This window comes from Juglans regia, chromosome 2 (assembly GCF_001411555.2).
Source record: "Juglans regia cultivar Chandler chromosome 2, Walnut 2.0, whole genome shotgun sequence".
Classification (NCBI taxonomy): domain Eukaryota; kingdom Viridiplantae; phylum Streptophyta; class Magnoliopsida; order Fagales; family Juglandaceae; genus Juglans; species Juglans regia.
Genome location: NC_049902.1, coordinates 31,600,678 through 31,616,457, shown reverse-complemented (window position 1 = coordinate 31,616,457; position 15,780 = coordinate 31,600,678). Strand labels below are relative to the sequence as shown.

The 15,780-nt window shown below is 34.0% G+C and overlaps 2 protein-coding genes across 2 annotated transcripts; one reads left to right on the top strand and one right to left on the bottom strand.

Moving 5' to 3' along the window:
- Nucleotides 1-3,133: 3,133 nt before the first annotated feature.
- LOC108984417 (protein DETOXIFICATION 49-like) lies at nt 3,134-4,872 on the top strand. Its single transcript, XM_018956370.2, has one exon. The coding sequence runs from the start codon at nt 3,180-3,182 to the stop codon at nt 4,803-4,805; it is 1,626 nt and encodes a 541-aa protein (XP_018811915.1). The 5' UTR covers nt 3,134-3,179; the 3' UTR covers nt 4,806-4,872.
- Nucleotides 4,873-10,279: 5,407 nt separating this feature from the next.
- LOC108984432 (lysophospholipid acyltransferase 1-like) lies at nt 10,280-15,606 on the bottom strand. Its single transcript, XM_018956389.2, has 8 exons — nt 15,181-15,606; nt 13,849-13,904; nt 13,209-13,429; nt 12,682-13,090; nt 12,016-12,101; nt 11,089-11,152; nt 10,885-10,994; nt 10,280-10,778 (listed from the first exon to the last, which is right to left on the bottom strand). Exons 1-8 carry the CDS (start codon nt 15,480-15,482, stop codon nt 10,638-10,640), a joined length of 1,389 nt encoding a protein of 462 aa, XP_018811934.1. The 5' UTR covers nt 15,483-15,606; the 3' UTR covers nt 10,280-10,637.
- Nucleotides 15,607-15,780: the final 174 nt, after the last annotated feature.

The following is a 15,780-nucleotide window of genomic DNA, read 5'->3' as shown; positions in this document are numbered from 1 at the left end:
GATAAGATCATTGGTACCCACTAGCTAGCTAACTACTCTTTGGGATTAACTTTATATCCATGATCACTAAAAATGTGCAAAATAATAAAAAGGTGACTTTAGGTCGCGATGTTCTTTCTTCTAATCAATTGTCTTATAGCTTAATGAATAATTCGGTTTGGCTTTTTTTCTTTCACACGAGGTGGAGCAAAACATGACGGCCTTAATGATACTTGTAGAACAGCCACTACAATAAAAAGGGGCTTTTGTGATCAATTTGTTGCAACTAAAATACTAATTGCAATCAATTTTAGTTGTAAATAATTATTTCGCTGGAATTAACTGGTTGCAAATAAGCAGTTTTTTTGTAGTGAGCTATTGGTGTTCACATGAAGTTTAATTTCATTAGTTTGATAATTGGAGATTGACAAATATATGGATTTGACCTAATCGTGAAGTTCTAACGAGCAAACAGTTCTTTCTTAAACCTATTAATAAATGACCAAGTAATGACCAATATGCCAAGTAAAGAATCAGAGGAATTAATTTGATATTTAACTCTATAGTTTAATCATATTTCTTTTCTTTTCCAAATAAGAGATTTGTGGCCAACTACAATTTTCTTTAAAAAAAAAAAAGAAGAAAACCTTCTTTTAAGTTTTAATTAACATGCTCTTCTTTTTTTAGCATTAAGATTTTAACATTCTTTTGACCCAACAATTAAACATAGGGGTTGCAATTAGTATTTATATGTCGTGTTCGTATCGTGTCAAGTCATGAATATTAGAATATATGAGTCAATCCAAACCTGACTTGTTTAATTAATGAGTCATACAAATCGCTTAACCTGTTTACTAATTAATTTTTATTGGGTTAACGTAGTCACAACCCATTTAACTAATTTCGACGACGTCCCGTCCCAAATAAATGAGTTAAGCTGACCCAAATATTTATTTTTTTAATCAAATTAATATAATTTCATATATAATACAATATCAACTATATAAAAAATTCATAATTACGACTTGATTCATGATAAAATATTTATTATCCATATCTAAACTAATAATATATAAGCAAACTAATATTTTCATAAAAAAAAATTACATATTACCAAAAAAAAAATAATAGTTTGAAATATAACATAACCAAATACTAATATTAGTATCAATAATATATTCCCAATAATAACAAAAAAGACATATAAAAGTACTAAGCATTAATAAAATTTAAAAATAAAATTTATTCATATTATAGGAGCTTATTACTAGTACTTGACCCGTAATTAACTTGTTTATTAATTTTATCTTATTAAATCAATCTATTTTGATCGAAACTCATTTATAATAAACTCAAATACACTTATTTTGTATTGAGTTAAGTTAAATATACAAATAATGTTATATATTCGCATTCCTGATAAAATAGTTTTTGAGGAGACGTTTGGATTCGCAAGTCATTTCAGCTCATCTCAACTCGTCTCACTATTATTCATTACTATTCAACAACTTTAACTCACAAATCTCACTACTATTCACAACTCATTTCAACTCATCTCAAATCATCTCAAATCATCTTCGAATCCAAACATCTCCAAACCTACAAACAGAAATCGACAAGGAATTTAATTAATTAATTAATAGCGGACTGACAAAGAGTAGACCTTAATTGCAAGTCAAGGTCTCAATTTCAAACCGCCCACACCTTTATTATTTGGCATATTTACCTCCGTCCACAAAATATCGACTCAATAACGTTATTAATTAACATCTTCGACAACGCCGTTATTAAAATACTTAAGGGATAATATATACTTGCCATAAAAAAATCTTTTCACTTTTTTTCTTAGCGAATATTTAACAATTTACGCTAGTATACATTTTAAGGTTATAAACTCACCATCTATATATATATATATATATATATATATATATATATATATATATATATGAGCCCATAATAACCCTAATTTCGTTAAGTCTTGAATTTACGCTCGCTCGCGAATCTTTAAAGCAAGGATGAGATGATTTGAACTTATATATCCTATTAAGATTATTTATAATTCTTATTTTGAATATATAAAAAAGAGAAATGATATTTGTAAATAAAGAGAGGTATTTTTTTTAATAATAAGTATAAAATTTATATAAAAATTAAGTTTTTAATAATAAATCCTTATTTTAAAAAAAATATATATATACAATACTTAGGTAATTCATATTAATGCATAGAAAATATCACAACCATCAATAAATGATTATTTTTGCATTTTTTTTTATTTTTCCTAAATTAGATTTATACCGAATGTTATTTATTATTTTAATTCTTATTTTTTTTATAATATAAAATTAAATAAATAAAAATTATTTATTATATTTTACTATCTTTTAATATCACGTAATAAAATAAAATAATAAGATGATAATAAAAGAGAGATGATAATAATTTGAGATTGGATAGTGCTACAGCCCCCGCTGGGGGCTCCCGCTGGAAGCTCCCGCTGGGATTGTAGCATGTATTTGTTTGTGTTTTTTTTTTAAATTATTTTTTATATAAAATTTTTAAATATTTTTAAAAAATAAAATAAATATAAAATATTATTAAAAACATTTTCTTAATCAAGAAGTAAAAATAAATTATTAAAAAATATTTCCTTAATTATAAAGTAAATAAAAAATATTAAAAAAATATTTTTAATAATATTTTATGTCAGGAGATATTATTAATATTTTACTTCGTGATTAAGAAAATATTATTTAATAATATTATGAATTTTTTTATTTTTTAAAAATATTAAAAATATTTATATAAAAAAAAATTAAAAAATACACATATAAAATATACTAGAGCTCCAGCGGGAGCTCCAGTATTTTCCTTTGAGATTATCTTTCGTGTAATTTGTGTCCCAGGTCCCTACAGTGACATCAATGTCGGTAATGATGGGACGCTTGAAAAGACTTGGTTTATTATTATTATTATTATTATTTATAAGTACTTTTATCCTTCATTTCCTATACCTAAAAAAGCCGTCCCCCTCCCACCGACTTCAATTTCCGTTGTGTCCTGAGAAAGTGATATTCCATCTCAGCCCCCCACCCTCGATCTCTCACCCTTTAAATCCCAGGGCTGTCTTTTTTATCTTCGCCGACCCCCACCCTCTCTCTCTCTCTCTCTCTCTCTCTCTCAGAAAGTTCAAAATTATGAGTCAGTTATCTTCTTCTCCAACTTCTGTTACTGAATCCGATTCAGACCAAACAAACCTTTCCTCAAACAAACCACGACAGCCCGACATGTTCACCCCTTTGATCCTCCCAACACTTCAACATAAAAACCAACATCCCCACAAAACCCATCTTTCGCTTGTTGTCACTGAAGCCAAGTGCATATTTAATATAGCTTTTCCGATGGTACTAACCGGCCTTTTGCTCTACTTCCGCTCCATGATCTCCATGCTCTTCCTCGGCCACCTCAACGAGCTTGCTTTAGCCGGTGGTTCCCTCGCCATCGGATTCGCCAACATCACCGGTTATTCTCTTCTCTCCGGCCTTGCCATGGGAATGGAACCCATTTGTGGTCAGGCCTTTGGAGCCAAAAGATTCAAACTTCTTGGCCTTACCTTGCAAAGAACAGTGATTCTACTTCTACTGACTTCCATTCCGATATCGTTTTTATGGTTCAATATGAAGAAGATATTGCTCTTTTGTGGTCAGAAAGCCGATATTGCAGCCGAAGCACAGTCGTACATTCTTTATTCCCTCCCCGACCTCGTTGCACAATCTCTTCTGCACCCTATACGAATATACCTACGTTCTCAATCCATAACTCTGCCTCTGACATTGTGTGCAGCTTTTTCTATTCTTCTCCATGTTCCCATCAATTACTTTCTTGTTTATGTTCTAAAACTAGGAATCAAAGGCGTCGCTTTAAGTGGCGTCTGGACTAATTTCAATCTAGTAGGATCTTTGGTCGTCTATATTGCAATATCCGGCGTGCACAAGAAAACATGGAGTGGGATTTCCTCCGAGTGCTTCAAAGGCTGGAAAGCTCTCCTGAATTTAGCCATTCCAAGCTGCATTTCCGTTTGCCTAGAATGGTGGTGGTACGAGATCATGATTTTACTCTGCGGGCTTTTGCTCAACCCCCAAGCAACCGTTGCGTCGATGGGAATTCTGATTCAGACCACTGCTTTGATCTACATTTTCCCATCTTCTCTAAGCTTCGGTGTATCAACAAGGGTTGGAAACGAACTGGGTGCTAACCATCCCCAGAAAGCAAAACTCGCCGCAAGCGTCGGCCTCTCTTTCAGCTTCGTGTTGGGATTTTCAGCATTGCTTTTTGCCGTATCGGTTAGGAAGATATGGGCTAGCATGTTCACCCAGGACGCAGAGATTATAGCCTTAACATCTATTGTCTTGCCCATTATCGGTCTCTGCGAGCTCGGAAACTGTCCACAAACAACAGGTTGTGGCGTTCTGAGAGGAACAGCTCGGCCAAAACTAGGAGCCAATATCAACCTCAGCTGCTTCTATCTTGTCGGAATGCCGGTTGCAGTGTGGTTGAGCTTTTACTCCGGGTATGATTTCAGAGGTCTTTGGCTTGGCCTTTTAGCCGCGCAAGGCTCATGCGTTGTGACCATGCTGTTCGTTTTGGCTCGAACCGATTGGGATCGCCAAGCCCAGAGAGCCGAAGAGCTGACGGGAGCTACCGTCACCAATATTGAAGATGATGATAACCAAGAAGACGACGATAAGTTAATAAATGATAAAAGTCAGGATTTTAGCAGTCCATTGGGTAATGTAGAGAGCAGCCAAAATTCACTAGTTTGAATTTTCCTCAAGATTTCTGGAAATATCGTTTGTACAAATCTTGCATGCCAAACAATTTTTACATATATTAATATTATTCACAACAACTGGTGGATTTCTTCCCATCTCTCGTAAATCATATTGAATAAACGCCGCATTCTGCAACAGAAAGTCTCTTTTTTCTTTTTGTGGCTTACAACAGAACAGGAACGGTTTTTTTTTTGTCTTTATTTAAAAAAAAAAAAAAACAGAAGAAGAAGATAAACGCTAATAGTGAACTAGTAATCTTATGTATAATTAAAAATAGTGAGATTTATTATTAAAAAATTAATTTTTTATATAAATTTTATATTTTATTTATTGTTTTTAGCCAATTATACGATAATTGTATAATTCAATTCAGAGTAATAAATATATTTTCTAAAAACTAAAAAAAAAAAAAAAATCTAACTTGCGACTACCTCATGTTTCCCGGCAAAAGAAAAATGTTAAAAAAAAAAAAAGCAAACAAAAAGATTAAAGCGTACTGACACCGCAGGATGTGCTAATTTGGGTTAGCTCCACGTGTCTGAGATATTGGTGTTTAGTCCGTTGATTTGACTCCCATAATCGGGCAGCTGATGATCCACTTTCAGATTCAATATTTTCGAGTCAATTAACCTTTGCGCATCAACTTATAAATTCAAAGTCATGGATATATAAGCTTCCAACTTTTCAGGGATCGAGCCCTTTTTATGGACTTACTTCTTTTAAGTCGGTCATTATTTTTACCACGTAATTAGTATTTTATCACTTACAATTAATTCAAATAAGTGAGGCTAAACTGCCGCCCTGCGTCCCATCTACGTAAAACTCTTATTTTTTTTTCTCTCTTTTCACAATTTTTTAACATCTTTAAATATTTTTTTAAAAAAATCATTACACTAATAATCTCTTCCTTAATCGGTAAGTACAAAAAGTTAAAAAAAAAAATTAAATACGTGAACGGTTAAAATGAGAGGGCATTCTAGCATTATTCAATTCAAATTCAAATTTAACTTTAAATTTATTAAGACCAAATATAGAAATTTGAATTTCAAAATAATAATTACAATTAAATTCGAAATGCATCTAGATTTTCTAGAAATTAAATTAATTTAGAGGATCCCGATGATCATCTTAATTAATTACTATTCTATGTAATCTATTCTAGAAGAAGAAGTTACCTTAATTCCCTAATTAAACACCATCATGGTAACATTTTCATAACATTTACTCTAAATTTAAAAGTTTGGACTATCATGATTTTGCATCAATAGAAAAATATCCCATGCCAAACATGCATAAAGTTGGCAGTACATATATTGAATTTCGCTCGGGTATTCTTTGACCAAATGATCTAACTTTTATCTACGGCCTTCATCCATTATACATATAATTAAAGGGAAAATATTTTTCTCCATCTAATTAATTTACAATTGTTTTATATTTTGCACGACTCAAAACTACTAAATTGATATATTATATTCTTAAACTTGAGAAAAAGTACATTTTCACGGCCACTTTGCAGGTAAGATCCGAGTAGTACTAGTGTTAATGTTGCGTATACGTCATGATATCTCTTTTTATGATCTATATATATATTTATTATTAAAATTTGCTATTTGTCAATTATATATGTCAATTTCGATAATTCGATATGTAAATTAATGTGAAACGTGTGACATGAGTTTGCATGCAGAGATCGGGTGCAAATTATTATATATATTCTTTCTTATATAATATGAATTAACGAAAGTGTAATAAGTGAGATTGAAAAACGTGAGTTATATATGAACGAATGGAATCAAATAAAGGTGGGCTTAATGGGTAGAGTTCACATTAATTGGAATAATGCATTATTATGTCTTAAAGATCTAAACAACCATAAGGCATGGGTTAGTGTACATATATATATATATATATATATATATATATATATATATATTGGATCATCCCCTTCCCCGGCCAAACTACCATGATAAATGCCTGTGGAGCTTTTATCACCAAATCCAACATCTAGCTCAACTTGCATACCATACCAAATTCAATAAGTACCATTGTTGGCCATTTCTCTCTGATGATCTCTACCTTTTTGTCTGGTTCTTTGTGTACTTTTTTATTTTTATTTTATGGAAAAATAGATACAGATCAGAATTCCTAGCTAGCTACTTGGCAAATACTTTTGCGTTTGTTTATGATCATGCATGACGTTCTACGTGCGCGTGGAAAATAAATCAGCTAGCCTAATTAATTAATTATTAATATGATCATTTATATAATATTAGCCTGCTTACAACGTTGAGAGATTGAATGTAAAACAAGAACGTACACCCACCCTCTCTGATCGATTCTGTGTTTGACTTTAGTACTTGTTTAATTATATATATATATATATATATATATATTTTTCATATCTGATCAAGGGCTGACATTGTTATTTCTAACGTTGTGAAGAACTTTGTAATAATATTATATATTCTCCAGTCCTGGGTTGAAAATTTGGTAGGAGGCATGCATGCATGCACCTCGAGGGGGAAGTGTACGCCGGCTAGTGAATCCCGCCGGCAATTCATCATTTGAAAAAATAAAATATAAAAAAGACAAAGAACTCAGCAGCTGGAAATTGTATAATTTCTGACAAGGCAATATTAATGGTCGTCACTGCCGGCTTACCGCCAAAAGTCCACATTATGATCTTGTACGTGTATGTATATATATATATATATACATTTCCTATATAACAGAAAAATTACCCTTTTCTACTTGACATATTAATGTTTATATATATGTGTGTGTGTGTCCATGCATGGCCGAACCGCGTACGTACGTAGCATCTCTAGTTCCTTGTTATCTCCTCGATCGGCTTTCTCTCGGCCATCTTTTCTTTAATTTATTTTATAAAATTCTACCATTAGAATATTGTGGTAATTAGAAGCTCAATTCTCATATGTGACACGATCGAGGGTTTGTAACATGCAGTATGGTTAATGCTGTCCTCTAGTCTTTTTTTTTTTTAACTCGATCGTTTGTCTTATACTATGAAAGCATGACAAGAAAGCATGCCTTCTATACGGTTTTGTGGCATGATCAATGATAACCAGATACGATCAAGATATTGCTCATGATGATCATATTTTGTAAGATAAAGGTATCGTTTAGATTCGAAAATGAGTTAAGATGAATTAAGATGAATTGTGAATAATAGTATAATTTATGAATTAAAATTATTGAATAGTAATAAGATGAATTGAGATGGTCTGTGAATACAAACGAGGCTAAAATAAGATTGATGTGTTTTCATTCTTATCAGGATATATTTAATTATGATCAAAAGCTGTGCGGTTTGCTCATGCATGCATGTTGCTCTTTTGAGGTCACATGCACACAAGCAGGTATGTAAATTAATTTGGTCACCGCACGTGTAATTCGTGGGACGACCATTATCTTGGTGATCATCAAAATTCATTGACTACTTCTAATTCCACCGATATGTCCTCTCCTTGTAGAAATAAGAAGTCCGCGTAGATATAATCACTAGTACGTACGCCGGGTTACACGTGAACTTAGCATGAGATTGTAAATGACATTACAAATAATAAAAAATAAAAAAACAATTTGCATTAGTAAGTCAGATTCATTTATGTCTGTCTACGTGCTACTCAAAATAATAACTAGGGAAATTACCAAATTAAACGTATAAGGTTGACACTTCCTCTTTTAGGAAAGGTTCGTTTCAATCATGTATAAAAGCAATTTTTTACCGAGATCCGAGACATCAGTATCTTTAAAGTTCCATAATTGACCGGCGTACGTTGTTCCCCCCGCGTTTATATTTAGGAAAATACATGTCAACACGTGTGTACCATCAATTGGCTTGACCAAAACCATTTCAGAGAGAAGTTTGATTTATAAGGATTGGCTCTGTTTTTCTAGAGACAAAAAAAAAAAAAAAAAAGCTTTTAAAAAGTTCTTTCACGTCATGCATGCACAATTCAGTGAAATATCCCAATTTGGGTCAAATTATAAAAAAAAAATAATTATAATCGATTTTACGTATTAATATCTATATTTATTTAATATAATTAATTAAAAAATAGATTTTATTAAAAATAATATTAATTTAAATTTATAATATAAAGACAATAATATTAATATATAGATTATTAGTACATAAATTTATTTATATATAATAAAATTTCAAATTATTTATTTGTTGAGCTGCCGTGCATATACGTAACGTGTGTGTATATATATATACATGCACGCATACATCCACAAGAAAGGTGCTTAGTTTCAGTAAGTCATGGGACCTCAGAACAAAATCTGGAGCTAATGCTAATGTCATCCTCCTGTAGAAGGCAGGATTTATGTGAGGGATGAGAAAAAGATTCAGCCCCCCATGAATTTGTCTTTGATTAGCTGGCAAAAGAACCAGTCCTCTGTAAGACCAGTCTCTTGGTCTTTATCTCGCAAAAGTCATGAATTTCAGCTGTTTGCACTTCAACTCAGATTACTGGGCAACCACGTCCAGCCATCCCATCATCATCATTCACATGTAAAGATGAATTGTCTAAAGTTTCATACTGAGTTTTTTTTTTTTTTTTTTCTCCCTCTCAATGGACTTTCGTAAAAATATATTGGAGAAATCATACCGCTTCCCACCGGGCAGAAAGCAACTTCTATTTACATTCCGTATCAAAATAATAATAATAATAAAATCACATGCAACATTTTAATTTTGAGTGCATGCACGTCGACATTTCAGGAAAGTCTCTCAAGGCACGCATGTCTCCGTGCCCACGTGCGTACCTGCCCGCCTTCAAGTCATGCCGCTTATTATTTAAAAAATAAATATAGATAAAAGTCACTATTAAAAATATCTATTTTACACACATGATATGATATTATCTAGACCACACATCTTTTCAAATGAGTGTTAGAAACAATTAACTAGTGACTTCTCTCTAGCATTACTCTTATTTAAAATAAAAATAATGGTGAATAAACAAATACCATACAATCACTTTTAAAAAAAATGACGCATGAGATTTATATAAAAAAAAAATTAATTTTTTGATAATAAATCTTACTTTTTTTTAAAGCGATTACACGATACTTAAATACTCTACAATTGTATGTAGCATTACTCGACTTAAAAACCTCCCACGTGCGTGCCTGCCCGCCCTCAAGTCATGCCACTTATTATTTAAAATAAAAATAATCGTGAATATACAAATACCATACAATCATTTTTAAAAAAAATGATACATGAGATTTGCATGAAAAAAAATTAATTTTTTAATAATAAATCTCACTCTTTTTCAAAGCGATTACACGACACTTATATACTCTACAATTACATATAGCATTACTCGACTTGAAAACCCAAGAGCCATGTACGTGCAAGCTATATGTACATACATTCATGGGGCCATTTCCTGTTACATATTAAGTTGCACGTAAAAGTAAAAAAATTAAATAAAATAAAATGATGTTTATTCTTTTGCCATATATAACACATTACTTGGGAATCAAGTCCTTTGATAATTATTTTTTCTTTAGCTACTTTCCACATCAATCCCACACCCATTTACTTCTTTGCAATTTTGGAAGTGTCTGGACAATCACCTAGCAATTTAAAGCAAAATCTTAATACTGAGCTCAAAGTGAGCAGACTCATGATCTAATCCACGACTGAAAACAGATGTTACATGTGATCGATTATCAAGATGAAAATGAAAACATGGAAAGCATTGCTCTTCCACTCTAAGCATTGCTCTTCCACTCTCCTAATCCCATCTAGAGCACTCCAAAAGAAGAGTTTTTTCTACCTCACTGCTCTTTCCGAGCTTTGGATCTGACAGGCTTTGCAGGTCTAATTATGTTACCAAGGAGGATCAAAACTATGGGAAGAACGGTTCCAACAAAATATACACTTCCATAGGAGGCAAGTGTTTCATGCAGGCTTAATACCTGTCCAATACAAGCATATAACCATAAGAAACTTGAAAGCAATACAGGTGGGTGGTTGGTGGTGGTGGTGCGAGGAGGGGGGGTGCTTGAGAGAGAGGGGACTTACAATGAAACCAATACAAGAGTAGTTCAGAACCAGAAGTGTGTAAGCAAAGTTTAAAAGCACCATTATCTTCTTAACCAGACCAGGGACAGCTTGCTGCCACCTGTAAATGACTGCCCAGACAGAAAGAAAATGGTAAAGCCAAATAAAGAATTAGTTAATCCTCTAAACAAAGGACAATGAGAATAAGGGAGGATTGATCAATACCTCTTGAACCAGCAATCATCAACGCTGACTGGACAAAGAAGATGATGTAACCAGGATACAATCCCTGTAATTTGCAGGGTGAAGAAGGAAAAGAAAGAGGTAAACTATGGTAGAACTCAAAACTGAACACGAAAAACATTTCTATATTTCCATTGATAACCCAAGATGGTAACTAGATCAAAGAAAATAAATTTTTTTAAAAAGAAACACAAGAAAATTATTCTTAATGAAATAAAGTATGAAACTAGTCAACGTTCATAGATATGTCCGAGATGAGGGCTATTATATTGATGGGCACACAAAACCATAAAATGCCGGATAAGCATGTTGCAATATTTGGGAAAATATTGGTATGTGATGAGAATCAAAGCCAGCTAAAAATTACAAGGACCCCAAACAGGATTATGGCGCTATGAATGATGGTTAATGCAAAAAATACAGAATTTTGTTAATTTGCAATCATATGTTTACAGCAACATCTACCATGAAGGATGCCTAGATCAAATAAAGAAGTTGGCAGTATGAAACAAAAAGTGATAGATGGCAGAAAGGAAGCAACAATTGCTACATGGTGCTAATAACATGGAACGAACTACTGTTGACAAGGTGAGAAGGCTTGGTGCAAAGATCATAAGATGTATCTATATACAATTAGTACATTAATCTATGTATAAGGACTATGCTTATTTCATTCATATATATAATCTCTCTCTTTTTACTGATAAAAAAAAAATATACAAGTACATTAATTTGTTTAGAAGACTGAAAACATTGGCACAGATATTAAGCGCTAAAGACAGCAAGATACATTGGTGAGAATATATTGAATTGTTTGGGAAAACCTCATAGACGATGGTGCAAATCATGGCAGGAAATAAAAATATATTCAGGATAATCAGGCAAGCATAAGGCTGAAATTCTACTCACATGCCAAACCGCACTGACAGTCTGTGTAGCCAGCAACTGGAAGAAACCAGGCTTCTTTCCCTTCTGAACGAGTCTCTCATAAACATCTACAAAACCACAAAACATTAGATATTTTCTTTGCAGTCATTACCCATATATCCATGAAGTACTAAGCCTAGTTATAGAAGATACAAGTATGCCACTATATCCTTCATTAACTTATTGTAATAGGATTTGTCAGCACAAGACATCCAAACAGTAAGCCTGTCGACACATTTTCCTCTTTTTTGAAGACAAGTTTTGACTTATCATTATTATTTAAAACAAAAAATAGCAATTTCTAATGCAAACGAATATCATCCATAGACGAATTGGATCAAGATCCTAACAGGTAATAATCTTTCAGCCACAGGATCCGATTGTTTCCAAAGAATAGAACAGCACTAAATATTAGAGTTCAATATACTTTTGCCAGTTCAATCCAATTATCAATTAAAATCTTGTCAGATTCATGTCTGTGGGAGGAAAGACTGGATCATATCCATGATTCAGACTGAATAATGAACTTTCTCAGTTTGCTGATGCCCGATCAACTTTTAAGGGGGATGACATAGTATATACTGCTAGTTGGATAACCAAGAAAATTGCAGGACATAGAGAGACGGAAGGCTTATGAGAGAGACTCACAATGACGCAGCCAGGTGCTGACTTGAATATTCCACATGAGTGGCAACTCCACTGCACTCTTTGCCAACTCAACACCCAGAACGTCAACATTTTTGGCGCGATCCCAGCGTGGCTTTTGTGGAGATGATTCTGTCCAGCCACTAAAGCCCAGGCCAGAAATAATGATAGAGGCCTCTGAAATTGACCAGATGAAGTAATATTTCCAGCGTGCCGTAAAGCCAGACATGTACTGGTAAAACAACCGTTTCCAAAATCCCCATTGTTGGTATATGGGATCAGTAAATCGGGACAAAGGAAACTGAGGTACTAAGTACAGATACAAGGCCATGCAAAAAGCAGCTTGGAGAAGAGCTCTAACTGTGGCCCCATATGGTGATGGTGACCGTCCTTTCTCTGAATGGCTCCAAATCTGCAAAAGATTAAAAAATTTGAATAAAAGAACATAAAAGAAAAGACAGAATGAAAGCTAACTTGTACTCTATTAACAAGGAATACAGAAATGCAAGTTAAGAACATAATAAACCTACCCCCTTTCCTTCAGTCCAGTCGAGATAATCCTTTATTTCATAAACTGGACCAGCAAAATGACTACCACAGCAGAGGCAGTAACCGATGTACTCAATCAAGGAGGGTAACTCAATCAACCTATTTTTTCTCTGAGCCTCGCGTAAGTCTTCCTCTTTTAATAGCCCATCATTGTAGTTTATTGCACACGAAATGACTTTCAATGTTAACACCATCAACGCTCCTAATTTCAATCGACATATAGAAGTACACCGATGAGTTATTATGCAGGTGAAAAAGAATAAAATTGAACATGATCAATGTATGCGAGCATGCAATTTTGATAATCAAGAAAAGGTTGGCAACTTTAATAAGTAACTAAAAATTACCGAAGTAATCAGTCACTAATCAGATATTCTAGTCTTCATCAGAAGACATTGATACTTATCACAACCCAGGAAAACAGCAGAAAATACAAGATGATATTCAGAAGGAGTGAGGTGCCATAGAAAGGAACCAAGCCCCCATGTATCAAATCATTAAAACAGGAATGCTTTGTAAGATGCTTAACTCGGTATATAATGCAAAGAGCACATGGATTATCCCCATTTCACCTCTACAGGAGAAAATGCGGAACAGGTTGAAGGCTGAACATGTGCTTACCAGTGGCATCAATACCCCCTTCCTTCCATGCATCACCGCTCATGTAATACACGTGGCTACACACGTATACAACCAGTCAAAAATTCCAAGATTAAAAAAAAAAAAAAAATCAGGAATTTCAAATCTAACAACTAACAAGTATGATTTTTCAATCATTGCAGCAATTAGACGGAGTCAAAACCAATCCAGTACAACAAAAGAAAAGGAAGCAATATCATCAGTTAAAAAACTCCAGCAGAAACAGAATTAAAATAGCAGAAGAGAGATTATAAATCTTGTCTAACTCAGTATGAGGCTAGTCCATAGATTCGTGCACATGGAACTGATAGCCTCATTGTTCAGCATCAATTAAAGCCATGAAACGTGTGCAAGCATCTAAAGAAGTTTTACAACAACAACAAACATAAAACTTCTGTAGGTCACCCACCAGGCATAAAAAATATAAGAGGTGCAGACAAGCCTTCAACATCGGCTAGATATTTATTCACGTAAGTAGCTTTTGTTGGATTTGGTGTGAGATGCCATGCCTCTCATGGCTTCCATGATTGGCGAGGAGGCACAACCAATTAAAAAACTTGGGCAAGAAGTATGGAATACCGACTAGAAAATTCATGTCCTTCTAGCGACCTAAATAAAATTAGTTTTTCTTTTTCACACTTGAACACTTTTCTGTGACACTCTAGAGAAATTTGTTGTTGTCTTTGCCTTGACAGAAAAATGCAAGCTTTCCTTGGGCGCAGCAAAATAAAAGAATTAGAGAAACTGTGTCCCGGAAAATCATTGGCCTTTTTTACGTGGATATGTGTCATATTTAGCATATCTTTTGTTTCATTCGGTTCTAGAATTCATTCAGTAGTCAAAGGTTGGAAAAATCCAGAAACAACAACAAAAACCCAAACAGATGCATAGACCAATAAAAAGAAAAAAGACAAACAAAAACAGAAAGTGACGGACTCTTAAGATCTACCACACGAACTAGAAAGTAGACGTTACAGTATTCGATTCAAACAGTTCTTGGAGGAAACAAAAAGTCCTACCAATTCATAATTCAATTGACTATCAATCAATCAAGCACCCAAATCTCAAATTAAACATCAATCTATTTTGCATTAAAATAAATGCATGGTATAACCAGAGTAAACAAGAAACCATAATGCACAAAAATATACAAAAGGAGAGTCATTGCCAAATCAATTTCTGATGCATCCACAGAATAATGTCCAATTCGATGCTTCCAAGCGCCGAGGAAATAACAATAAAAAGACAGCCTTTGTATGAGATTGCAAATCGAAATTCCCAAACAATCAAATATTTCCAAAATTTAAAAACTACCAGCCAATGAGATAGCCGAATCCCAAGAAGAAAGTGATGATGCCGCATCGGGAGCGGAATAGGACCATCGAAGCATAAGCGAGCAACATGGGGACCAAGAAATGTAGATTGGAAGAGAACCCGAATGAAAGGTAGGATAGCAGAGCCCCAGACAAGGCCGAGTAGAGGTGCTTTCCGATTCGACCGGGGACGAATCTCCAGAGGAAGCTCACGGGTATGGTGGCCACGAAGCAGAGGAGAAACCGGAGCACCGGGACCGAAACCCCGATCGCGCCAGCCATGGAATTCATGTCCAGCTCCATGGATAATCAAATCTACTCGGCTCGGACCGAGTCTGGCTCGCTGAATTCGAGGATTTGAAGTACCTCCACTGGATTTTGAGGTGTGAAGACTGGGGGGGAAGCATGAACAGAAAGACAGCTGAGTTCTATAGGATAACTACACCAGATTACAATAATACCCCTACGTTTTCGTCACTTCCCAAGTTCAGAATGGTGGTTGCAACCGGTTGGGTGGGCCGTTCAGATTCTCACTCGCATTTTGCGCGTGGGAATTTGCGCTTTCGTCTTCATATAACTTCGAAATTGTCGAAAAGTCGCT

What these genes read in the sequence shown, in the direction of transcription:
- LOC108984417 (XM_018956370.2), top strand. Translation starts at nt 3,180, where the DNA reads ATGAGTCAGTTATCTTCTTCTCCAACTTCTGTTACTGAATCCGATTCA.
- LOC108984432 (XM_018956389.2), bottom strand. Translation starts at nt 15,482, where the DNA reads ATGGAGCTGGACATGAATTCCATGGCTGGCGCGATCGGGGTTTCGGTC. An exon ending in CTGTCAGTGCGGTTTGGCAT is followed by an intron (nt 11,153 to 12,015) that starts GTGAGTAGAATT and finishes TGCAAATTACAG; the next exon opens with GGATTGTATCCTGGTTACAT. An exon ending in ACTCTTGTATTGGTTTCATT is followed by an intron (nt 10,779 to 10,884) that starts GTAAGTCCCCTC and finishes TGTATTGGACAG; the next exon opens with GTATTAAGCCTGCATGAAAC.